This window comes from Lissotriton helveticus, chromosome 2_1 (genome assembly GCF_964261635.1).
Source record: "Lissotriton helveticus chromosome 2_1, aLisHel1.1, whole genome shotgun sequence".
Taxonomy (NCBI): domain Eukaryota; kingdom Metazoa; phylum Chordata; class Amphibia; order Caudata; family Salamandridae; genus Lissotriton; species Lissotriton helveticus.
Genome location: NC_136059.1, coordinates 1,759,933,651 through 1,759,960,574, shown reverse-complemented (window position 1 = coordinate 1,759,960,574; position 26,924 = coordinate 1,759,933,651). Strand labels below are relative to the sequence as shown.

General features: G+C 44.5%; 1 protein-coding gene and 1 pseudogene across 4 annotated transcripts in view; both read left to right on the top strand.

Annotated features, from left to right (window-relative positions):
• LOC144818885 (RNA exonuclease 1 homolog) overlaps nucleotides 1–26,924 on the top strand; it is a 1,142,074-nt gene that overhangs the window by 644,583 nt on the left and 470,567 nt on the right. For all 4 annotated transcript variants that reach the window (XR_013607172.1, XR_013607173.1, XM_078676714.1 and 1 more), the window contains exon 10: nucleotides 23,165–23,278. Coding sequence is in view for 2 of the 4 variants with exons in the window: in XM_078676714.1 (XP_078532840.1) it covers nucleotides 23,165–23,278 (114 nt within the window). In the remaining 2 variants the exon portion in view is untranslated. The remainder of the gene's footprint in view (nucleotides 1–23,164; nucleotides 23,279–26,924) is intronic.
• On the top strand, nucleotides 10,636–11,204 carry LOC144819147 (methylated-DNA--protein-cysteine methyltransferase pseudogene; annotated as a pseudogene).

Genomic DNA, 26,924 nt, shown 5'->3' with positions numbered 1-26,924 from the left:
ATCTGAGGGCTTGAGCTTCTGAGGAGAAGGTTCTAGAGGGTGCTGGCGCCTGATTGCCTGCAGTTTGGACTAACATAATGACACTAATGTGTTACAAATAGTTTTTTCTCTTTGCCTTGCATTCCTATGTAGGAATCGTTTTTAGAGGATTTCAGTTGTATTTCCTTGTTTTTTTCTTATATCATGTATATATATATATATTTAGCAATTATTGCTATTTTATTTACCGTGGGACTCCCACTTCGACGGGGAATATTCAAGCATGTGAATCTATGAAAGACACCAATACTGGAGAACCACCTGTTTACAGGTAAGTAACAATTGTTCGTCTCTTTGGCAATAAAGCGGATGCGGCTCTAGAAAGGTTTAAGGATAGTAAAGCAACGGCCAAGTCTCTAGGTCTTCAGACTCAGCCTAGGGGTTCATCGTTTAGGAGGTACAGAGGTTTTGGTAGATCGTCCTTTCGCTCCTACAAACAACCTCAACAGCAGCAGCAAGACACCTTGTATATAACCTACAGGGGCAAGAATAGAGGTCGCCCACAAGGTCATCAGCCCTCCTCCTCCTCCTCTTCCTCCCCTCCTATTACCACAGTAAAGCGGCTCTAGATCCGCCATTCTGGATCATGTCAGTCCTGTAGGGAGTCGGCTTACTCATTTTCTGCAAGATTGGGAATCTGTCACTACAGACCTTTGGATTCAAAATCTTGTGGAGAATGGGTATGCTCTTCCCTTTCCGGAATTCCCACCAAAGTACCCTCCTTGCCAAGGGGTTTGCTCAGAGGACCACCTTCTCCTGCAGGAGGAAGTTCTAACTTTGTTGAAAAAAGGCGCAATAGAGGTGGCTCCGGAGCAGGAAAGGGGTCAGGGTTGCTACTCCCGGTATTTCCTGATACACAAGAAGGATGGCAGGTTACGTCCAATCCTGGATCTCAGGATCTTAAATCTTTCTGAAGCAGGAAAAGTTAAAGATGCTCACCCTTGCGCAGGTTCTTTAAGCGCTGCAACACAAGGTTTGGATGGTGTTGATCGACTTACAAGACGCGTATTTTCATATCCCAATCCTGAAGTCGCACAAGAAGTATCTCTATTTTACGGTAAGGTCGCAACATTATCAGTTTGCGGTTCTCCCGTTTAGACTTGGTACGGCACCTCGAGTCTTCACCAAGGTGATGGCAGTGGTGACAGCCCATCACAGAAAATCGGGGGTTCCGGTTTTCCCCTATCTGGACGACTGGCTAATCAAAGCAGAGTAGCCAGAGATGGTGTGTCATCTCCAAGTGACAACCCAGCTGTTGTACAGATTGGGTTTTTCGATAAACGTGCCCAAGTCTCACCTGGTGCCCTCTCAGCGAAACCTGTTTATAGGGGCGGTAATGGACACTACTGTCTGTCGAGCATTCCCTCCTCCTCAAAGAATTCTCGACATTCAGGAAATGATTCCTTTGTTTTACAGTGGAGCGGTTGTTCCAGTCCTGAAGGTCCTACGCCTGCTCGGTCCGTTTGCTTCCTGCATTCTGTTGGTCAATCATGCATGCAGGCACATGAGGGCTCTCCAGTGGTGCCTCCGCAGGCAGTGGTATCAGCACAACGGAGATCTCAGGGAGTCTGTGGGGATCTCCAGAGAAGCTGTGGCGGATCGGTCTTGGTGGAGCGTTGAAGGCAATCTGTTCTTTGGGAAAGCCCTTCCATCTACCTCCATTGGTGGCCGCTGTGATAACGGATGCATCCACTCTAGGGTGGGGTGCTCATCTGGGGGACCTGGAGATCAAGGGTCTTTGGTCTCCAGAGGAAAGGTTGTTTCACATCAACCTTCTGGAGTTACGGGCGATACGTTTATCGCTCAAGGCCTTCCTCACTTCCCTTCACAGTTCAAGTCCTAACGGACAACACTACCGCGATGTGGTATGTCAGCAAACAGGGAGGAGTAGAGTCGCATTGTCTTTGCAGAGAGGCTCTGCGCCTCTGGTCTTGGGTTCAGGATAATCAGATTTGTCTGATGGCAAATCATCTGGCCGGAGTTCTAAACACGCTTGCAGACAGTCTGTCGGCAGTTCTCAGCCGACCACGAGTGGAGGCTTCATCCGGAGGTGGTTCGTCACGTCTTCCGGTCGTGGGGAACTCCTCGGGTGGACCTGTTTGCCATTCACGAGAACGCTCACTGCCCGTCATTCTGCAGTCTCCAGTATCCGATGCGGGAAGCTTTGGGGGAAACGTTTCACTTGAGTTGGGACTCACAACTCCTTTACGCTTTTCCTCCCATACCCTTGATTCCTCAGGTACTGCGGAAGATTCGCCAAGACCGGACCCAAGTCATATTGATCGCACCGGATTGGCCAAGAAGGGTGTGGTACACAGATCTTCCCCACTTTTCCTCGTGCCCTCCGCTCCATCTCACTCTCAGGGCAGACCTCTCGCAGTCGCTGGGGCTGGTTCTACACCCCAACCTCGAGAGCTTACACCTTCATGCCTTGAGATTGAACGGGGCAACCAGATTTCTTTTTATCTTCCTTCTGACGTGGTGGACATTATTTTGTCCGCCAGACGTCTCTCCACCAAGTCTATCTATTCCTGAAGGTGGTCCAAATTTGTCCATTGATGTGGGGAAAAGTCTATTGACCCTTTAAGGGCTCGCTTATCCAGCATTCTTCAGTTTGCTCCATCTCTGGCCCAGCAGGGTTTTGCTGTGGCTACTGTGAAAGGCTTTTTATTGGCTTTGTCGGCATTCCTTTGCTTGCCGGATCAGCCATCTTTGTTTGTCACGTTTTACGTTTTATTAAGGGCCTTACCAACAAATTTCCACCCACTCCATTTATTGTGCCTCAATGGGACTTAAATCTGGTCTTAACCTACTTGATGGGTTCTTCCTTTGAGCCCTTGCACAAGTGTCCCTTGAGACTACTGGCTTTTAAGACAGTTTTTCTTGTTGCCATTACCTCGGCAAGGAGGGTAAGTGAGCTTCAAGCTCTGAGTACGAAACCCCCGTTCTTGACCATTCATACTGATAGAATGGTACTCAGGACCAGAGCTGTTTTTCTGCCGAAGGTGGTAACTCCCTTCCATCTGGGGCAGTCCATTACCCTTCCTACCTTCTATCCTCACCCTTCCAAGGAGGAGGAGAGGCTTCACCGCCTGGACCCTAAGAGGGCGGTGAGTTTTTACCTCGATAGGACGAAAGACTATCGTGTAGATGACCAGCTCTTCGTGGGCTTTGCTGACTGCAGGAAAGGCAGAGCGTGCACAAGCGCACCCTTTCAAGATGGATTATTTTGTGCATTAAGATCTGTTACTCTTTGGCTGGTAAGGAACCTCCAGAAGTTATAGGAGCTCATTCTACTAGAGCAAAATCTTCTACATCTGCCTTATCTAGGGGTGTTCCTGTAGAGGACATTTGTAGAGCGGCAACTTAGGCCTCCCTCCACACTTTCACGAAGCATTACTGCTTAGACTCCGAAGTGAGGAGGGACGGACACTCCAAGAATTTCTGGTATAGAAGGGTGGACACCCTCCTCGGGGAGTGGGGACTGCTGTGGGACTCCATTCACAAGGTGAGGAATCCACTGGCAGATGTATCCATCAGAAGAACAAGTTACTTACCTTCGGTAACGCTTTTTCTGGTGGATACAGTATCTGCCTGTGGATGCCTCACTGACCCACCCGCCTCCCCGTTGTCCACCCTTGTATACCTACAATGTTGATATTGTCTAATTTGTTTAATGGAAGTGTTTTACAGCAATGTTTTCACACTGTGTTTAGGTTGAATACTGTGTGTGTATATATATATATATATATATATATATATATATATATATATATATATATATATATATATATATATATATATATATTTTCTTTTCTTTTTTTTTTTCACTGAAAAAACCATAGGTTTTACACCAGTTATAGTTAGCTGGAAAGTTTACTCGCATTAAACCATTGAAATTCCCACGTTATAGTTAGTTGGACTCACTATAACTTGCGCGTGCAATGCACTGCTGATGACGTCACATATTACATCACTCATGACATGGTCAGTGACATCACTCATGACATCACTGATGACACCATCCAGTGAATGTGTCTTTCTGAAAAATAAATAATAGTGAGTAATGTTTGAATATTTAAATATATGTGTTATTGTTTCACTTTGTGTATAAGTGGCTGCATGGGTTGGTGAGTAGTTACATGTGTATGTATATGGGTTATTAGATGTTTTCCTTAGTATTAGTATGAGTGTTTGTATGGTTTGGTGGGGTATTACTTAGCACATAGATGCATGAATGACTGACTCTCTCTTTGTATGTGTTTTGAAGACCGCATATGTGCAGGACTGTATGGGTGGATGAGTGTGTATATGTGTGTGTTAGTGAGTGAATGTCTGTCTCACTAGTGTCTTTATCAGTAACTACATATGTTTTAATCTAGTATATGTGAATATTGATGTATATAAGTGAGTATATGTGAGTGAGGGATTCTAAGAGTTCCTGTTTAAATTAGTATGTGTTTCTATAAGTGATTGTTTAAGAGAGTAAGTATGTGTAAGTTTCCTTAGAAGTAAAGTGGTAGTGTGTGTATAGCTATATATGCAAATGAATAGATGTTCAATAGTTTATTTGCATGTGTGAGTATGTGTGTGAGTAACTTTTGGATGCCTGTCAGTGTGTAACAGGATGTATAGGTGTATCACTACATATGATGAGTGAGTATATGTATGAGTGACTATATAGAACTGTTGGTGAATGAGTGGATGTATATATAGATGGTGGAATTATTGAATTGGTTGTTGTAACTGGTATGGGTATTTCCATTTTGTTTGAAAATTTTAGTTTCTATTTTTGAATGTGTTTCAAGGGTTACATTACAGTGAAAGGAGGTCTGTCACTCTGTCACAATGATGGTGTCATCAGTGATGTCATGAGTGATGTCACTGACCATGTCATGAGTGATGTAATATGTGACGTCATCAGCAGTGCATTGCACGCGCAAGTTATAGTGAGTCCAACTAACTATAACGTGGGAATTTCAATGGTTTTATGCGAGTAAAATTTCCTGCTAACTATAACTGGTGTAAAACCTATGGTTTTTTCAGTGAATTTAATAGGTTTTTTAAATGCTAATTCCTAACTATAACTGGGGTGAAACCTATGGTTTTTTCAGTGAATTTCATAGGTTTTTTAATAGCAAATCTCTATAGGTATGAAAAGTAATAATTTTTATAACGAATTTTAAATTGTGTAAATATTTTTTTTTTTTATTGTGTACCCTGGTACGCGCCCCGGAGCGCTCCCGGGGCGCGTACCGGGGAGCGTCCCGAGAGCGCTATTCCCGCGAACGAAAACAACATCATGACGTTTCGCGTAGTCACGTGATGCGTCATATGACGCACTGCGTAAGCGCACCAGGAATCACGCGATCGCATACGATCGCGCAACGTCATGACGCGCTTACGCAACGCGCCCCGGTGCGCGCCCCGGGGTGCGTAGCGTAAGCGCATCGGGTCATGTGATCTGAAAATAACATTTTTCATTGGTGCAGATCAGTTTTGGTTTCCAAATGATGAAAGCTTGGATCATGTGACTTGAAAATAACACTTTTCATTGGTCCAGAACACTTTTTTTTCCCAAATGATAACCCCACCTTTTTTCCTCACTCTGACTTTCATCTTTGTGAGAGGAAGACCTGTTTCTGCTTGTTCAGTCATGGCATCTGTAGTAGCTGCAGCTAGTGGACCCCCACCACCACCACAACCACCTAGGAAGGAAGGACCACCTGCACAGTTCCTTCCAAACCCAGAGGAAGAGGAAGTAGAAGAGGAAGAGGAGGTAGAGCCAAGGCAGTTCTTGCGTGAAGAGCCCCGGCAATCCCACCACATAGACCATTTTATATGGCAATTTTTTTCTTACCCTCGAGAGCAAAAAAAGGTCAATGCCCGGTACGTGACATGCCTCATTTGCAATGCAGTTCTGTCCCGAGGCACAGACAAAAAGTATAGTTTTGGAAACTATACTATGCACCGCCACATGCAGAGGTGGCATCCAATCAATTATAGCGTTGCTGAGGTGCGTCACCTCCAGGATAACCCACCAACTCCTGTGGCCAGTATATCGTCACAGGAAACTCTATCGGGACCAGAGGCGAGGGAGACGGTCCCAAGTATTCAAAAGAATTTTGTGCACCTGAAGCTAGTGTGCATTTATTGTGGTGCACTAATTTCTTATGGGGAGAGGAGTATGATTTTAATTAATAGAGCATTTGAAAACCACAAGTGCTCAAAACACCCCAAGAAGTAATTTAAAAAAAAATTTTTTTTTTGCTCCGCTTGAGCCCTTTCTAATGCCTGTTTTTCGTTGTTCCGCCCAAAAAAAATATAAAATTGTTCAAAAAAAAAAAAATGTTCAGAAAATAAAAAAAATATAAAACAATAAAAAAAAAGTTCTTTTCAGAACTACCTCCCATGTATAAAAAATTGCTAAAATGTTTAGCACTCTGGCAATCTCTTTTTTTTTTTTTGATTCGCTCCCCGGTGCGCGTACCGGGCGCTCCCCCCGCGAAAATCGAAAAAAAACTATTTTTTTTTTTTTTTACCCGAGGGACCCTTTTATGGCCCCCACATCAAACCTAGAGGGTCAGGGGGGGTGTACCCTGCCCCCTTTTCATTATTTTCCCTTTTGTTTTTGCCACCTCTTGTGTCTCGATCCTACCGAGACACAAGATGGCGGCCGCTGCAAACTGTTTGGAATGTTTACAGACACCCGAGAGCCAATCAGCTTTCCGTGCGCAAGTCGCGTGGCGCGCCACGGTGCACGTACCGGGGCGCGCTTAGAGATATACATTTTTTTTTAACCTAAATTACTCAAAATCCTCTGGACCACATATCTTGAGACATAGCAAAGGCACATCGGGCTACCAGTCCCTACAATTTTGCCAAGTTTGGTGAAAATCCATTCAGCCGTTCGAGCTAAAAGTGCGACAGACCGCCCAATGGAAATTAACATGGGGAAAACACGTTTTGGGACCCCCCTTTTATCTCGGCCCCCGCTTGACGCATCCCCCCCAAACTTTCAGGGGAGGAGCGGAGCGCCGCGAGGCACAGTTGCTGAAAAATTCAGGCTGATTCCTCAACTGGCGCCAAAGTTATTTCAAATAGAATGTTGCGATTTCCCTATGGAAATCAATCCTAACTAAAACTACCTACTGGCGACCGCCAGTAGGTTTTATTTATATATATATATATGTATATATATATATATATATGTGTATATATATGTGTGTATATATGTGTGTATATATGTGTGTATATATATGTGTATATATATGTGTATATATATGTGTATATATATGTGTATATATGTATATATGTATATATGTATGTATGTATGTATGTATGTATGTATGTATATGTATGTATATATGTATATGTATATATATATATGTGTATATATATGTATATATATATATATATATATATCTCGCCAGTACGTATATATAGTTAGGATTTTTTTGAATAGGGATTTCTGAAAATTCTATGTTTAATAACTTTGGCGTTGATGGACGAAATTGGCTGAAACTTTCAGGAAAATGGCACATTTTGTTTCTGAGCGTCCCCTGAGAGTTTGGGGGGGTTTCGTCAAGCGGGGGCCGAGAAAAAAGGGGGGTCCCAAAACGTGTTTTTAACATTGAGTTTTCCATAGGGCGGTTGGACTCACTTTTAGCTCGAACGGCTGAATGGATTTCCACAAAACTTGGCAAAATTGTAGGGACTGGTAGCCCGATGTGCCTTTGCTATGTCTCAAGATATATGCTCCAGTGGTTTTTACGAAATGTAACTTTGAAAAATATATATTGGGCTACATTGGGCTATATATATATGTTAGAGCCCAAATGTAGCCCAATGTAGCCCAAAGATGGCCACCAGAGACAAAAAAAAACAAATGTAGCCCAAATATCAGCCAGATGTAGCCCAACTATAGCCCAGTGACAGAATGTCCCAGAGTTTTCTAAAGAACAACTAGAACGCTAACAGTCTTACTTATGACAAAAGTATGGCACACCTGGAGTCATCTTGATTGGAATAAAGTGTTAACACTTAAAACATTTGATTTGCAAAGGAACAAAATGAGGGGTTTCATTTTGCCATAGAAATGTTATATATATATATATATATATATATATATATTACCTACTGGCGGTTGCCAGTAGGTATATATAGTTAGGATTTTTTTGAATAGGGATTTCTGAAAATTCTATGTTGAATAACTTTGGCGTTGATGGACGGAATTGGCTGAAATTTTCAGGAAAATGGCACATTTTGTTTCTGAGCGTCCCCTGAAAGTTTGGGGGGGGTTTCGTCAAGCGGGGGCCGAGAAAAAAGGGGGTCCCAAAACGTGTTTTTAACTGAGTTTTCCATAGGGCGGTTGGACTCACTTTTAGCTCGAACGGCTGAATGGATTTCTATGAAACTTGGCAAAATTGTAGAGACTGTTTGCCCGATGTGCCTTTGCTAGGTCTCAAGATATGTGCTCCAGTGGATTTTGAGAAATTAACGTTAAAAAAAATATATATATCTGTGACAGCGTCCCGGTTAGCGCCCCGGTTCGCGTACCAGACGCGTAACGGAACTTCGCGAGGAGAAGCGGATTGGCTCTCCGGTGACTGTCAACATTCTAAACAGTCCGGAGCGGCTGCCATCTTGTCTCTCGGTAGGATCGAGTGACAAGAGGTGGAAATAAACGAAGGGGGAAATGAATGAAAGGGGGCAAGGTATACCCCTCCTGACCCCCTAGGATTGATGTGGGGGCTATTAAAGGGCCCCGCGGGGCAAAAAAATAAAATACATTTTTTTTCGATTTTTCGCGGTGGAAGCGCTACCCGGTACGCGAACCGGGTAGCTCACCGGTAGCGTAACAGGAGTCCGCCATCTTGTGTTTCGGACGAATTTAGTCACAAGATGGAGGATAAACAATGTTGGGAATGGGTATAAGGGGGCACGGGAGACATATCCTGACCCCCTAGGTTTTCTGAGGGTGGCTGAGGAGGCCCATATATGTAAAAAAAAAAATTCGCACGGTTAGCGCCCGGTCCGCGCACTGGGTAGCGTTCTGGAAAGCGTAACAAGGTGAAAACCAAGGGAAATATTAAAATAATATTTTAGAGTGCTTTGAGGTAGGGTAGCTCTGAATAGAGCTGTTGTGTTGTGTGGGTGATGTAAGTACCAACATGTAGTCTAAAGTCTAAAATTCAATGTACACCGTCTCCTCTGTAGATATTTTGTATGTTCTAATATGGGTTATTTAAATGTAAATGTGTGGAAAAGCACTTCATGCTTTAAAGCAATTGTATTTTTGAACTGATTGTTCTTTCCTCTTAGTCCTCCTCTTTGTTTTTTTTTCCCCACACTCTTCTTCAGCATGATAGTTGATAAATTCGTTCCCTCAAAAAATTTATATACATAAAAAAATTATAATAAATACATATAAAATATATTTTTCCTTTAAAAGAAGAATAAATTTTACAGTTTTTGATATTTGCTATTAAAAAACCATTTAAATTCACTGAAAAAACCATAGGTTATAGACCATATATAGTTAGGAATTAGCATTTACAAAACCTTGAAAATTCACTGAAAAAAACCATAGGTTATAGACCATATATAGTTAGGAATTAGCATTTACAAAACCTTATTTTACTCACACAAAAACCATTGAAATTGAGATTTGATTTGAGATGTCATCAGTGATGTCATCAGTGATGTCACTGACCATGTCATGAATGATGTAATATGTGACATGATCAGCAGTGGATTGCGGGTGCGCGATATATAGTTAGTGCAACTAACTATATATGCGCATTTCAATGGTTTTGTATGAGTAAAATAAGGTTTTGTAAATGCTAATTCCTTACTATATATGGTCTATAACCTATGGTTTGTTCAGTGAATATATATATATATATATATATATATATATATATATATATATATATATATATATATATATTCGCTCCATATCCCGTCACATCGGACTTCCATCTATCATGAAGGTCCTGTTACCGAAACGCGTCTGTTGCTGAAGTGTCCGTTTTTGGTGATTAATAAACAACCTAAAACGACCCCCGCGAGTGTTTCCTTTTTCCCGGAGGATGGAAGTCCGATGTGACGGGATATAGAGCGAACATATATATATATATATATATATAAAATCGGTATGTCCGTGTGCCTCGAAGGCACGGAAAAAAAGGGTGGAACTGACATCACGCCGACGAGGCTCCTTCATGGCTCCAGTGACGTCAGCGGGGTCGCGAGCAGAGCCATGGTTCTACGAAGTCATCTTCGTTGTGGAGAGCTACAAAAAAATTCCGAATGCTGCCGGCGCTGGGGATATTCACAAGGTGAGGAATCCACAGGCAGATACTGTATCCACCCGAAAAAGTGTTACCTAAGGTAAGTAACTTGTTCTTCTGCACCCTGAACATCTAATGAATTTCCAACATAGATCACTGACATTCTAAAATTGTAATAACTGTTATTCAAGTGATTGCAGCTTTCATAAAATGTATTATAAAAGCGACAGGTTACTGACAGAGAGTGGACGACTGCTCTGCTGTCAGTACAATAAACAATTCGAGCTGGTAACATGGTTTCATGATATTGGCCCTTCAGAGCCTGCTGGGCCTGATCCAGCTCTTGGGCTGCACTGCCAGGGTCCACAAGGTGAAGCTGCTGGCTGACGCCGCGCCCCAGCCGGTGAGTGATGCGAGGCCCTTAGAGGGCAAGGTCGAGGTTGCGCCCGATGAGGTGCCTGAACCAGTGAAGCTGTGCGCGGCCTGGCTGGTGGTCTACTTCTCAGATCCCGGGAGGGTTGGTGAGCTCCCGCTGCCCCCATTCCATCACCCGGTCTTCGAGAAGGACTCCATCACCCGCCAGGTATTGCTGACCCTCTCCAGCCTGGTGAAGTTCGGCAACTTGGTCTCCTACAAGCAGCTGGCTATCCTGGCGGGCAACGAGAAGGCCACCCGGGCAGTAGGTTGCACTATGCGGAGCATCCCTTCACCCCTCCTGATCCAGCGCCACTGCGTGGTCTGCAGCAATGGGGCGCTGGGCGCCTATATGAGTGGAAAGGGAAACCACCTCAAGGAGTGGCTGCTCGGCCGTGAGAGGCTTCTGCGGCAGATGTGCAAAGCAACAAAGTGCCAGGCATGCAGCAGGCTTGAGACAAAAAGTTCCAACACAAGAAGAGAGAGAGACGCCATTGCTGTCCTCGCACTGGGAGAACAGATTCCAGCCACTGCTGCCAAAACGTTGTAGAACTTGTTGCGTAGAATATAGCACCTTTCGATTTTCTTATAGCAAAGTTGTCTTTTGCTTTTGTTCACGTGTTAAACGATGAAAAACAGTGTTGTGAGCGTCTATCCCTTGCATAGACCAGACCGAAGCCGCGGCATGGCGAGCTGTAAACTACGGTGTTCCGCCGTCTCCGTTTCTACTCTGCTTACTTCTCTCTTTAGAGGGAAGTTGTAAAGTAAAACACTGAAGTTCCCGCACAATTTATGTCACCAGCCGAAACAACATAAACGTAAAATATAAATAAAGTGAGCGCGGTGTTCCTAGCTGGTGCCACACTCTTTAAAGTAATAAAAAATATACAATTTAGAGTGCATAGTGCTGCAGCCGCCATTGTCCCTATCAGTGTCCATTTTTAGGTCTCGTGACCTATCAATGCGCATGCGCATTGAGCGGAGTGAGATATAAAGGGGCTTAAACAGAGCTTACCAAGATCAGGCGATTGCATGCAGTGCCCGCGAAAAGCTCGCTCAATGCGCATGTGCATTGCCATAAAAAGCGCGTGCACAGACACAAGCCTCCCTCCCACAGTCATCTCCCAGCGTGCGCTGTGCCAACAAGCCTTTGAAGTGAAGCTTAGCTTCACTTCAAAGGTATCCGCAACCCCCGCCCCCTGCTTCACACGTTTCTCGCGTTTGTCGCATTTCTCCTCCCTCCCTCACCTCCCTCGCCCTTCAGCGTGCCTTTTCCTAATGTCCAAAGAGTTCACCCTGCTCCCTTTCTTCCTTCATTCTTTCCTTTCCTTCTTTTGGCCCGTCAGCCTCCATCCTTTCTTTCCCTCTTCCTTGTTTTTCTTTCTCCTAAACTGGCTCTTGCCCAGGACGGCAGACCTCTCTCCAGGCATACTGTGCCCTTAGCTTCGCCAGTTGACCTATTCAGATGAGCCACTTATCAATTGTGTTTTTGGTTTGCTTTGGACGTCTGCTTTCTCTGCATTAGCCCACGCATCATGATTGACTAACAACTGCTGACTGCTAATGCGCATTCAACGAGTTTCAAGAAGTTTCCTGGATTATAGCGATGGTCCCTAAAGGAACTCGCACGTAATTTTGAGCCTTGCATGAGAGAACTTCTTTCTCAGATCGGAGGGTATTTGTCAGACTCTGAGCTCCTGAATGAAGCGACCCCCACGGACTTTATGTACCAAATTGTTTGGCGCTCACTTGTGTCGGCATTTTCTAGGGCAAAGTGGCGTACTGGCGTATTATCGTGTATCTGGCAGCAAATTTGAGTCCCAATAAACAATGCAGATTTACTTAGTTTTAGAGTTTGTAGCGCTTAAGTCGAAACAGTTTAAAAAACGTTTATAAATTCCAGTCACGCAGATCCACAGGTGTAATTACATGCACATATTGCACTTACATCTAAATAAATGCACGTATTGCACTTACATCTAAATAAATGCACATATTGTACTTGGATGTAATTACGTGTACATATTGTACTGGCATGTAATGTAATAACATGTACCACGTGTACCTGGGCGCCAGGCAGGAGGTGTATGATAGACTCCGTACGACTGAGGACAGGCTGGCACTGCTTGAGACCGCAGTGGGGACGGACCCTGAACGGAGGGGGGATCTCCAGCTGTGCAATATTGAGCATGCAGAGCTCTTGGAGACCCTAAGGGTGATGGACTACAGGGAGTACTTACGACGGCAACAGGCGGAGGCGGACAGGTCGGGTGCACTGTTGGCTCGCCTGATTAGAGACACCCCTGAGACCCCGGTAATCACGAGTGTCAGAGATGACACGGGCAGACAGGTACATACGCAGGTAGAGATCAATACTGTGTTTAAGACACATTTGGAGAGACTATACGCCTTACCCCCTGCTGATACTAGAGAAGCCATGTTAGACTTCCTGGATGAGCTTCCGATCCCGGCCCTCCCCCGAGATATCCAGACGATCCTAGCAGGGCCTATCACACAGCAGGAAATTAAAATAGCCATCCACTCTCTAAACCGGGGCAAGACCCCGGGCATGGATGGTCTGCCGGGTGAGTTTTACCAAACTTACTGTGCTACGCTGGCCCCTATTCTGGAAAAGATCTACAAAACAGCGTATGACACTGGCCACCTGCCGGCTTCAACTATGCAGGCCTTAGTCATCTCGATCCCGAAGCCCGGCAGAGATGCACTGGACGTGAGTAATTACAGACCTCTGTCTATGCTCCCCTCGGAGTATAAAATCCTTAATAAAATTATAGCCCTGAGACTGCAGGCCCACCTCCCTGGCCTGATCCACACGGATCAGTGTGGCTTCCTCCCGGGGAGGAGTACCTCTCAGAATACCAGACGTCTCCATGCCCTCATGTCCACGACCCCCCCGGACTTGCCGCAGGCTGGATGTATAACCCTAGATTTGCGGCAGGCGTTTGACTCCCTGGCTTGGGACTTTATGTTCGAAGCTTTACGTCGCTTTGGCCTTCCTGACGCCCTGATAAAATGGGTTCGCCTACTGTACACCAACCCAACGGCCCGAGCACGCACCGGCCGACACACGTCAGACAGTTATGGCGTACACAGGGGCACCCGCCAGGGCTGCCCACTGTCGCCGCTGTTATTTGTCCTTACATTAGAACCCCTAGCAATTGCACTCCGGACTAGGGCGGCGGGGACGGGAATTCAGGTTGGAGACACCCATAACCTGGTTTCCATCTACGCTGATGACATATTGCTGTTCCTACAGGACCTGCAGGGTGCCAATGCCCTCCTGGCGCATACCTTTGAGCAGTTTGAGTGGATATCGGGCCTGGCGATTAACCCCGGGAAGTCGCTGGGGTTCTTTTTCCGAGACGGGCACCTACCCACCCACATACAGTTTGGGGAGCACGTGATCCAGGTGGCCCCGACTACCTTCAAATACCTCGGCATTAATGTTTATCGGAACCCTGCCGACCAAATTGAGGGTAATGTGCGGAGAGCAATTACTGGCCTCCGCAGTAGTGTGAACTTCTGGACGTCTCTGCCGCTGTCCGTCATGGGCCGGGTGGCGCTTTCAACGATGGTCCTGCTTCCCCGAATTCTGTATTATTTTGTGAACCTGCCGGTCCTACTGCCACAACCCATTTTTACTATGTTGAACTCGTTATTGATCACCCTGGTTTGGGGTTCGGGGAGGAGACGGATAGGCCTCAAGATACTACAACTGTCTACCAGACAGGGGGGCCTGGGTGTGCCTGATTTGCGTGGATACTACTACGCTAGCCAACTACAGTGGCTGACTAGATGGGTGGCGGGCAGAGACCTCCACGAAATTGCTTTCACTCCACAGGAGCTGGCGCGAGGGGCGTTCCATTCCCTTCTGCGGCCAAGACTCCGAGAGACTGCCACCCCTTACTGCTCGTGGCATTGAAGTGCTGGCGGAATGCACTTAAATACACGGCTGGGACCCTCCCTTATGCTGACAACATTCCTCTACTGGGTCTACCGACTCCACAGGGACCCCTGACGAGACACAGATTCCAACCCTGGATAGATGCTGGAGTAGACAGGGTTGGAGACTTATTTGGGGACGACAACTTGCTAGACCATGCCACCTTTACACAATCCACAGGAGCCCCGCAACGGCTATATCTCCTACACGCCACGGTCTCCCATTATGTGAGGCGGACTTGGGCTACACAACGCACTAAACCAACACAACACGAATTGGTCCATCTTCTCCACTACATGGGGTCGGGCGGTCATTTAGTAAAATGGCTATATGTGGGCATTAGAGAACACGCAGCAGGATCCCTCACCTCACTTAGAGAGGCCTGGAGCACGGACACAGGAGAGGGAATTACAGACGGGGACTGGAAGATCATCCTCGGACATCACAGAAGAGTGTCCAGGAATGCTAAATTCAAATTTATACAGGCCATGGTGCTCCATAGGGCCTACCTTACTCCACAAAGATTACATAGGATATTTCCCACCGTCTCCCACTGCTGCCCTAGGTGTCGGGCTGATGACGCTGATATTGTTCACATGCTATGGGCGTGCCCGAGGCTGCGCACATTTTGGGAGATACTCCGGCACGCACTTCACGTCATAACGGGTATGCAGGTTCCGGTGGGCGCTTTACCCTGCCTGATAGGGAATAGGAAGAGACCTAAGGCCTGCAGGGCACAGCTGAAATTTATAGACCTAGCCCTCTTGTTGGCACTCCGGACCCTCACTATGAGATGGAAGTCCCTTAGGCCCCCAGACATAGAGGTGTGGAGATCCGACATGCTGAAATGGGGGAAGGCTGAGGCTACGGAATTGCGTAGGGAGGAGGAGAAGGGTCACCGGAAATACCCTGTAGCACAAGATTGGGATCGCATGCTGCTGGAGCTGGAGGATGGGGACCTGAGTTTGCCTGGGGAAGAGGGTATCTGAGTGCTCGTTGGAGAGGGAGGAAGGAGATATGTGAGGCCGCCTGCCTAGACACACTGGTGACCACACCTATGACCTGTAATGTCTGCATACACCGTTACATCACTATCAGACGAGTGTTAAGAAGCTATACATGGGTATGACCAGAAGACAGGTAAAGGGTGGGGGGAGGTGGGAGGGAACGGGGACCGGTTGGGCGATACAGTATCCTACTAAGGTATAATGAGTGATATTTGTTACTCTGATTTGCTCTCTAGAATTTACGAAACGAGATGTGCGTTTTGATGTACGGAGTACTGCGCCACAGTTATGTTTCAGAAAACGGAAAAGACTGACATTATGTTAAGAGAAATGTGTCTTTAACTGTAATATCTGATCCAGTCATGAATAAAGAGTTAAAAAAAAAAAAATGTACCACGTGTACCTATTGCACTCACATGTACATATATACCTGTTGCACTTGTTTCCAGTTTACCCTTCTAGGGATTTTTGTAAGACGGATGTACAGACTCAGTCCGATTGTAGTGATCGGCTAGAAAATGTCTTAAAGACATTGTTTCTAGAAGTGTATATGTTCTTAGTCTATTTATGTCACGGATTACGTTTTATGCCCGCACACCCCTCACCCCCTCACCCTCTCACACCCCCTCACCCTCACACCCCCTCACCCTCACACCCCCTCACCCTCACACCCCCTCACCCTCTCTCTCCCTCACACCCCCTCACCCTCACACCCCCTCACCCTCACACCCCCTCACCCTCACACCCCCTCACCCTCACACCCTCTCACCCTCTCACCCTCTCACCCTCTCACCCTCTCACCCTCTCTCACCCTCTCACCCTCTCTCACCCTCTCTCACCCTCTCACCCTCTCTCACCCCCTCACCCTCACACCCCCTCATCCACCCTCACACCCCCTCAGACCCCTCACACCCCTCACCCACCCTCACACCCCTCACCCACCCTCACACCCCTCACCCACCCTCACACACCCTCTCACCCTCACACCCCCGCACCCTCACACACCCTCACCCACCACACCCTCACACACCCTCTCTCAATCTCACACCCTCACCCTCACATCCCCTCTCACACCCTCACACACCCTTACCCTCACACCCTCACCCCTCACCCTCACACACCCTCACACCCCCACACACTCACCCTCACACACCCTCACTCACCCTCACTCACCCTCACACCCTCACCCTCAAACCCCCACACCCTCCCAACCCTCTCACCCTCACACACCATCACACCCTCGCCCTCACCCTCACACCCCCTCACTCACACACCCTCACCCACCCTCACCCACCCTCACCCACCCTCACCCACCCTCACCCACCCTCACCCACCCTCACCCACCCTCACTCACCCTCACCCACCCTCACTCACCCTCATCAGCATAGCATAACAAAAAAGCATAGGATACACACCCTCACAACCCCTCAACCTCACCCACACTCACCCTCACCCACACTCACCCTCACCCACACTCACCCTCACCCTCACCCACCCTCACTCACCCACCCTCACTCACCCACCCTCGCTCACCCTCACCAGCATAGCATAACAAAACATAGCATAACAAAACAAAGCATAGGATAGGAAAACAAAGCATAGCATAGCATAACAAAGCATAGCATAACAAAACATACCATAGCATAACAAAACATAGCATAACAAAGCACAGCAAAACAAAACATAGCATAGTATAACAAAGCATAGCGTAACAAAATATAGCATAACAAACCATAGCAAAACACAACAAACCATAGCATAACAAACCATAGCATAACAAACCATAGCATAACAAACCATAGCATAACAAACCATAGCATAACAAACCATAGCATAACAAAGCATAGCATAACAAAACATAGCATAACAAAACAAAGCATAACAAAACAAAGCATAGCATAATAAAACACAACAAAACATAGCAGAGCATAACAAAACATAGCATAACAAAGCATAGCAGAGCAAAACATAGCATAGCATAACAAAACATAGCATAGCATAACAAAGCATAGCATAACAAAACATACCATAGCATAACAAAACATAGCATAACAAAGCACAGCAAAACAAAACATAGCATAGTATAACAAAGCATAGCGTAACAAAATATAGCATAACAAACCATAGCAAAACACAACAAACCATAGCATAACAAACCATAGCATAACAAACCATAGCATAACAAACCATAGCATAACAAACCATAGCATAACAAAGCATAGCATAACAAAACAAAGCATAACAAAACAAAGCATAGCATAATAAAACACAACAAAACATAGCAGAGCATAACAAAACATAGCATAACAAAGCATAGCAGAGCAAAACATAGCATAGCATAACAAAACATAGCATAGCATAACAAAGCATAGCATAGCATAACAAAGCATAGCATAGCAAAACAGCATAACAAAGCATAGCCTAGCAAAACACAACAAAACATAGCATAACACAACACAACACAACATAACAAAGCATAGCATAGCAAAACAAAGCATAGGATAGCATAACAAAGCATAGCAAAACAAAACATAGCATAGTATAACAAAGCAAAGCATAACAAAACAGCATAACAAAACATGGCAAAACATAACAAACCATAGCATAACAAAACATAGCATAACAAAACATAGCAAAACACAACAAAGCATAGCATAGCAAAACATAGCATAACAAAGCATAGCCTAGCAAAACACAACAAAACATAGCATAACACAACACAACACAACATAACAAAGCATAGCATAGCAAAACAAAGCATAGGATAGCATAACAAAACGAAGCATAGCAAAACAAAACATAGCATAGTATAACAAAGCAAAGCATAACAAAACAGCATAACAAAACATGGCAAAGCATAACAAAACAGCATAACAAAACATGGCAAAGCATAACAAAACAGCATAACAAAACATGGCAAAACATAACAAACCATAGCATAACAAAGCATAGCATAACAAAACATAGCAAAACACAACAAAGCATAGCAAAACACAACAAAACATAGCATAACACAACACAACACAACATAACAAAGCATAGCATAGCAAAACAAAGCATAGGATAGCATAACAAAACGAAGCATAGCAAAACAAAACATAGCATAGTATAACAAAGCAAAGCATAACAAAACATGGCAAAACATAACAAACCATAGCATAACAAACCATAGCATAACAAAACATAGCATACATAGCAAAACATAGCATAGCATAACAAAACACAGCATAGCATAGCATAACAAAACAAAGCTTAGCATAGCATAACAAAGCATAGCATAACATAGCATAACAAAAAAGCATAGCATAATAAAACACAACAAAACATAGCATAACAAAGCATAGCATAACAAAGCATAGCAGAGCAAAACATAGCATGGCATAGCATAGCATAACAAAGCATAGCATAGCATAACAAAGCATAGCATAGCAAAACATAGCATAGCATAACCAAACATCGCATAAGAAAGCATAGCCTAGCAAAACACAACAAAACATAGCATAACAAAACACAACAAAGCATAGCATAGCATAACAAAACAAAGCATAGCATAGCATAACAAAACAAAGCATAGGATAGCATAGCATAACAAAGCATAGCATAACAAAACATAGCATAACAAAACATAGCAAAACACAACAAAACATAGCATAACAAAACATAGCAAAGCAAAACATAGCAAAACACAAAAAACCATAGCATAACAAAACATAGCATACATAACAAAACATAGCTTGGCAAAGCATAGCAAAACATAGCATAACAAAACACAGCATAGCATAGCATAGCATAACAAAACACAACATAGCATAACAAATAAAGCTTAGCATAACATAACAAAACAGCATAACAAAGCATAGCATAACAAAATATAGCATAACAAAACAAAGCATAGCATAATAAAACACAACAAAACATAGCATAGCATAACAAAACATAGCATAGCATAACAAAGCATAGCAGAGCAAAACATAGCATAGCATAATAAATAGCATAGCATAACCAGCATAGCATAGCAAAACATAGCATAGCATAACAAAACATCGCATAACAAAGCATAGCCTAGCAAAACACAACAAAACATAGCATAACAAAACACAACAAAATAAAGCATAGTATAGCAAAACAAAACATAGCATAACATAACAAAACAAAGCATAACATAAAACATAGCATAACAAAACACAACAACACATAGCATAACAAAACACAACAAAACAGCATAGCTTAACAAAACACAACAAAACATAGAACGGCTTAACAAAACATAACAAAACATAATAGCATAGCAAAACACAGCATAGCATACCAAACACAGCGAAACATAGCATAGGATAACAAAACATAGCATAACATAGCATAGCAAAACAGCATAGCATAGCAAAACAAAACATAGCATAGCATAACAAAACAGCATAGCATAACAAATCAAAGCATAGGACAGCATAGCATAACTAAACAAAACATAGGATAGCAAAGCATAGCAAAACAAAGCATAGCATAGCATAGCATAACAAAACAGCATAACAAATCAAAGCATAGGACAGCATAGCATAGCATAACAAAACAAAACATAGCATAGCAAAACATAGCATAGCATAGCAAAACAAAACATAGCATAACAAAACAGCATAGCATAACAAATCAAAGCATAGGACAGCATAGCATAGCATAACAAAACAAAACATAGGATAGCAAAACAAAACATAGCATAGCATACAGCATCACTCAGCACCACCACAGCATCACTCAGTGGCACCACAACATCACTGAGCTCCACCACAGCATCAATCTGTGCAACCATTCAACAACAGCTGGTTCAAATATGTTATCTCAATGTTTCAAGCGTTATTACAAATGTAACAAAAAATGTTAATATTTCACTTCTGTACTTGGATTTTCGTCACAATAAAATACACTGAACATAATCTTAACAAATGTTATTTACAAAAGTTTAAGCTATTGCCATTATGAATTACAATAACTTTTATTTAAGTATTAATTATTAAAAGAAAATTAAAAACCATTGTTATTTGTAATATCAATACATGTAAGTCACGTAAATACAACACATATTGCATTACAAATGCTATAGGTGTCACATTTGCGAAAGTTATAACTATTGGCATTGTAAATGACAAAGCTATTAATTTCGCTATTTACAAAAACAAAACATAAATAAAAAATGTCATTTACAATACCAATAGCTCAAACTTTCCTAATACGAGACCTATTGCATTGCAAATGCTTGTTGAAATAGTGCTCGCCTACCAGATAAAGCCCACCGTGTCACGCCGGAAGTAAAAGATCCAGTCCGGATGGGCAATCCAAAAAGGAGACATGGCAGTAACAAAGAAGCCTCATTTTGAATCACAAGCCAGCATTTAGCATAAACGATGGCGCCATCCAATGAAAATGATGGGCGGGGCTGCAAGACCTCTTCAGAAATCTTATCGATTACAAAACGCCTCGCAGAGCGAGGAGCGTGCATGCGTGCTCCAACGCTAGGTGAGACCTAAAAACATACATCCACTCCACTACAAACCAAAACGTTCACAAATGCGAACCAGATTGCATTGCAAATGCTTGTTTACCTTATGCATGAAATTCAGCTCCAATTTCTGACCAGCGATGAATCCTTTCCTAATTATCGCAGCCACATAATAGGAGACATTAAAGTTTTCGGAGACCCGCAGTGGACACTTCATTCCATGGTCAAGAGTTTCATCTTAACTAGAGAGTGTCCAGGCACCCAACATTCGAGGTGGAGAGAATGCTGTGTAAAGGTCCACCCTACTACATCACTAGCACGAAGACTCAAGTCTGTGACTGCTGTGTTGTTGCCTTCAGATGGCCTTGACAGTGGTGTTAGATAACTAAGGGCATTTGGCCAGGGTCCGCCCGCTCGACGCCATGGAGTTGAACAAAAGTGTCTGTAGGAGTCCGGAAGCTGCAGGTGGCGATCTGCACTTCAGTAACCCAGAAATTACCAGAAAATTATGCAAGCATTGGTGCCTTGATACTGACGCAATGTGTAACAGTAATGTGGGACACGTGGTACCGAAAAGCCTGCCCAGATGACTCTCCTACTCTTCACCTACTTCTCAGGAGACCACTGCTTTGTATTCAATTCAAATAGCATGTAAATCTGTAAAAGATCGAGGGGCATATTACCAACGATTAGCGATATTTATCGCTAACGATGCTTAGCAACAAATTGTTTAACGCTAAGCATCACCCGAAATTATCGCAGAGATAACTTGCTATTAGCAAGGTTTATCTCAGAAGTGATAAAAATCCTCGCGCTAACTGCCAAATGAGAGATTATCACTGGAAAACCAACGATAATCTCTCGAAGTTTGGCGTTGGCTTGATGATAGGGGCTCACAAAGTTAGCCATGATATCCACCTTCCATAGGATATCATGGCTAAGTCAGGAAAATACCAGGTGTAAAAAAAGCAGTGCTAACCGCGGTTGGCGCTGCTTTTTTTTTTATCACTAACCGGTTTAGCGAAATCCTTGATGATAGGAGAAATGTCGCTTAACAACATTTCTCCTATTATTTTTCTCTGGAACGCCCCCTTTGCATCTCATTAGAGATGCAAGGGGAAGCGTAGAGAAAAAGGGTGCTAGCATGCGAATTTGCGTGTTAGCACCCTGTTGCTGATAGGGAGATAATTTTATCTCCGCTTTCTTGGCTTTTAAAGCCAAAAAAGCAGAGATAAATCCCTTGATAATATGCCTCCTAGTGCTGTAGCAGAGTAAGTTAGGTACAAGTAAAGGTGGTTCTCCTATCTTGGTATCTTAAGCGTGACTCTCTCCGGCAAACTCTTAATTGTTTTTTCTTTGCAGTGGATATTTGTATAAGATGTGCTCAAAATGTAAACACGAGGTGGGCTTGAAGATGTATTAACTGTAGATCAGGAACGTTTGGGTACATTTAGCTAAACTGATTCGTGAAAAGGGCCCTTTAATGTGCCTTTCATTTAGAGGCTTTACATTGTTTATTTTTATTTAACCGATGTCTTCTCTTGACATGGGGGGAATATACCAATTAATCTCTAAAAGCTGCCCATGCTGGTCAATCACTTTAACAGGTACGCAAATCACACTCACATTTTCCAATTTATTTTCTTCATTTTGTGGTTTATTGGTAGCATCCTTTGAGGAATGTCTGGATTCCTGCCATGGGAATTGTATGGAATGTTAATTTTAAAGGTAAGTGAATTGTTTTCTTTAATTGTACGTGACCCTTTAACGTGCTGCTACACAAGATGAATGTTAGGTGAAAGAATTATACAATGAGCTAAACATGAGAATGTCTATACGGCCGAGCAACAAATGTTCACCCAGTGTATGGTGAAACCATGCTGTGATTTTGGTATTTAATCTTGATGTTCGGTTAATACTGCTAATTTTTTTTAAATAACTGGTTTTTTTTAAGCACTCAGGAGGGTATGTTGTCGATGTGGCGAAATGTATTCAGTAACAACTGAAGGAAAGCATGTGCGTAAAGAAGAGTGCAATTATCACTCTGGCAAAGTGCTAAGACACAGAGGTGAGTGCTGATAACCTAATTAATCCCAGTTGGTGTATGGGAGGCTTGCGATTAAAAATATATATATAAATAACCATTTTGTGGTCCATTCCATTCGAACTTATTACTAGAACTCAGCTAGCACCATTAAGTTCTTGGGTGTGTACACTCAACAAGTAACCAAATGTTGGTATCTGTTTTGAATATCCACACGTATGAGGTTGAATATGCGAGGAAACATATATGTATACGTTTTTTGGTATTCTAATGCTATAAGTATTCTTCACTGCTTGTTTATCTTCCTGGTTTGGGAAATTACTGTCATTTAATGGTCAGTTTTTTTCTGGACGGTAATAATATATCTTGTGCACGTTTTGTGACACTGTTGCCTTTCCGTTACTTGCCCCATTTGGTTAATCTCCACATGTTTCATTTTTTTACCAACCTCAAAGGACCTGAACAATTGATACAGATTTTAATTTCAGTTTAGAATAGGCAGGTCCATTGTTAGTAACCAAAGAACTGTCCTGTATGTTTATGGGAAATATAAAAATGTAGCGATAGATGAGTAAAAATATTGCCACTACATTTGTGGTACTGTACATAATCATAAGTTCTCTCCTAACCCCAAATTGTTACTCCCTCCTTAAAAACATACCCTTTTTTCACCTTCCATTGAGGTGTCTTATTTCACGAAGGGAGAGGTCAGGGAGGACCCTTCGGATTCCATGACGGCGGCTCCGGCTCCAGTGGGGCCCCAAGGATCCATTCCTGGATCTGGACCAGCACCGGTCTGATGCAGACGCTTCCGGCATCGCCACCCCCATTCTGATCCCTGACTCCAACTCCTACCCAGATGGGTGTTGCCCGACACCGGCAGGAGCTGTGCTTCCTAGATTGGAGCCTAAGCCCTATTCATTTGGGCTAGGTTTCAGGGAAGAATGGGAGGGGGTTGCTGGACCCTGCAGAATTCCAGCCCTATGAAGAATACCCAAATCTGGACTGGTGTGAGGAACTGTGTGAATCCAATGGACTGGATACTTCTCCAGATACTGGAATGCTTTACCCTACTGTAGCTATGGAGGAGGGAGACTCGTATGCAATGTTGGTGCAGGGGGCGGCTGAGGTACTTGAGCTTTAGTTGCCTACGGTTCCAGTCAAGGCTATCCATTTGACCAGTGTTGGAACCAGGATTTTTTGTATAATTTCCTGCTCCCATTCAGTGACTCCCTTACTGACATCCTTTTCGGGACTTCGTTCCAAAACTGGGGCTCCTGTGAATAGGATGTGCCCCACCGCCGGGGACCCAAGCTTGTTTAACCAACTCCCTACCCTGGAGAGCTTGGTGGTCCAAGCATCGACGTACCAACGCGGATTCCCTACCACTTCCCCCAGACAGGGATTTCAAAAGGCTGGATTAATTGGGGAAGAGGTTTTCTTCCGCCAGCCTAGCATTATGGTCTGTGAACACTGCATGCCTTTTGGGCTATTACTCCCATGCTCTGTGGGGCACAGTTGTACAAGTGCTGCCACAGGTCCCTGAGGAGGCCCAGGCCGTACTCTCTCAGGCTGTTGCAAAGGGTAGAGATGCAGCAAAGTTCACAATACAATGTGGATTTATCCGGACCAACTCACTGGGCAGAGCAGTGTCATTGATGGTGATCCTAAGATGCCACGCCTGGTTGAAGACTGGCTCTTTGGGGGATGTCCAGTCTTCCCTTATGGACATGTTCTTCAATGGCACCTGTCTCTTTGGAGGCATGGCAGATTGGGTGCTTGAGCGCTTTAAGGACTCTGGCTATGGCCAAGTCCTTGGGCGCCTCTGCTACCCCACATCACCCCCAATCTTCCTTTCGCGGCTACAGAAGCCAATTTCCTCTCAGCCACCAAGCTGCTCATGCTCCTCAGCCTCTGCGTGGTGGAGGGCACTGTAACCACAGACCTTGTTGGTCGGGTAGCCACTGGTCTGGTCAGTCCACCATCCCGCCAGCGGCTGGAGCCTCCAAACATTCTTAATCTGCCCCTTTACTACAATGGGCCTCCAGTTGGTGGCAGGATTCACAATCACCTATGCCACTGGCAGTCCGTAACATCGGACAGGTGAGTTTTTCAGGTTTTTCGAAGAGCTACATCCTCCCCTTTGAGACTACTCCTCCGTTCATGCCACCATCTGATGACCGGCTGATGGAGGATCATAGAAAGCAAGAAAGTTGCAGCTCTTTGCCTAGGGGGCCATAGAAAGGGTTCTAGTGCAAGAAGTAGGCTGTGGATGGTATTCCCACTACTTTCTGATCCCCAAAAAGGACAAAGACCATCATCCTATCTCGGAGCCCTCAATTTCTTCTTCAAGGAGAATTTCAGAATGCTCACGTTGGCTCAAGTCTTGTCTGTCCTGGACTCAAGAGACTGGATGGTAGAATTAGACTGGCAGGATGCCTATTTTCACATCCTCGTCCTGCCAGCCCATCTGCTCTTATCTACGGTTTACAGTAGGCTACATGCATTTTCAGTTCATCGTGCTCCCTTTTGGCTTACCAGCACCCCTCGGGCGGTCTCCAAAGTGATGGTGATGGTTGCAGCTCTTTTGCGAAGATCAAGAGTGCCAGTCTTATCCTATTTCGAGGACTGGCTGTTAAAAGCGGGCTCACTCCAGGCTGTCGCCCCCCAGACTATGGTGAACCTTCTGACTCGCTGTATTTCACCATCAACATGCCAAAGTCACACCCGACTCACTCTGACGCTCCCTTTCATTGGAGCTGTTCACTAAGCAGTGCAGTTTCGGGCATACCCTCCTGAGCGGCAAGTCCAGGATATTCAGACTATAATCCCGATGTTTCAGCCTCAATCCTGGGTTTCAGTGCGACTGACTCTAAAGCTGCTGGGCCTCATGTCCTCCTGCATCCTGTTGGTGACACATGCCTGATGGCAGGATCTGCAATGGGGCCTGAAGTTACGGTGGGCGCAGCATCAGGAGATTCTCTCCAACATGGTCCGGATCTCGGAGAGAACTGCAAAAGATTTGTAGTGGTGGCTAACAAACCGCAATTGGGTCCACTCCGTTCCCCAACCAGATCTGACAGTAGTGCCAGATGTCACTCAACCCTGGTTGTTCAGCACCTGGTGGGCTCTCTGAACGCCAGGGCAGATGAACTCTGCTTTCGATGCATAGCGAATCATGAATGGCGTCTGTATCAGCACTGGGGAGAGCCTTGGTGATATCTGTTCGCCTCTGCCAAAAACTTGCGATGTCAGATATTTTTTGTGCTGGAGTTTCTAAGGTGGCTCTCGCTCAGACGCTTTTAGTCGAGAGTAGACATCAGGTCTCCTGTATGCCTTTCTGCCCCTACCATCCTGCCCTGAGTTCTCTAGAAGATAGGGAATTACAAGGCCCAAGCCATCTTTGTTGCTCCGGGCTGGGCACGGAGAGTCTGGTATCCAGAGCTACTCAGCATAGCCATCGATCCTCCGACCAGACTGCCCCTTCGGGAGGATCGTCTGTTGCAGCAGCAAGGAAGGGTTCCCCACCCGAACCTGTCCAGTCTTGTTGTGGGAAGATTTAGCAGCTGCAGTTGACACCATTCGACCTTCCTTCCAAAGTCTGTTGCTTTATTCTGGCAGCCAGGCATCTTCCACCAAGACAGTTTACACCTGCCACTGGAAACGTGGC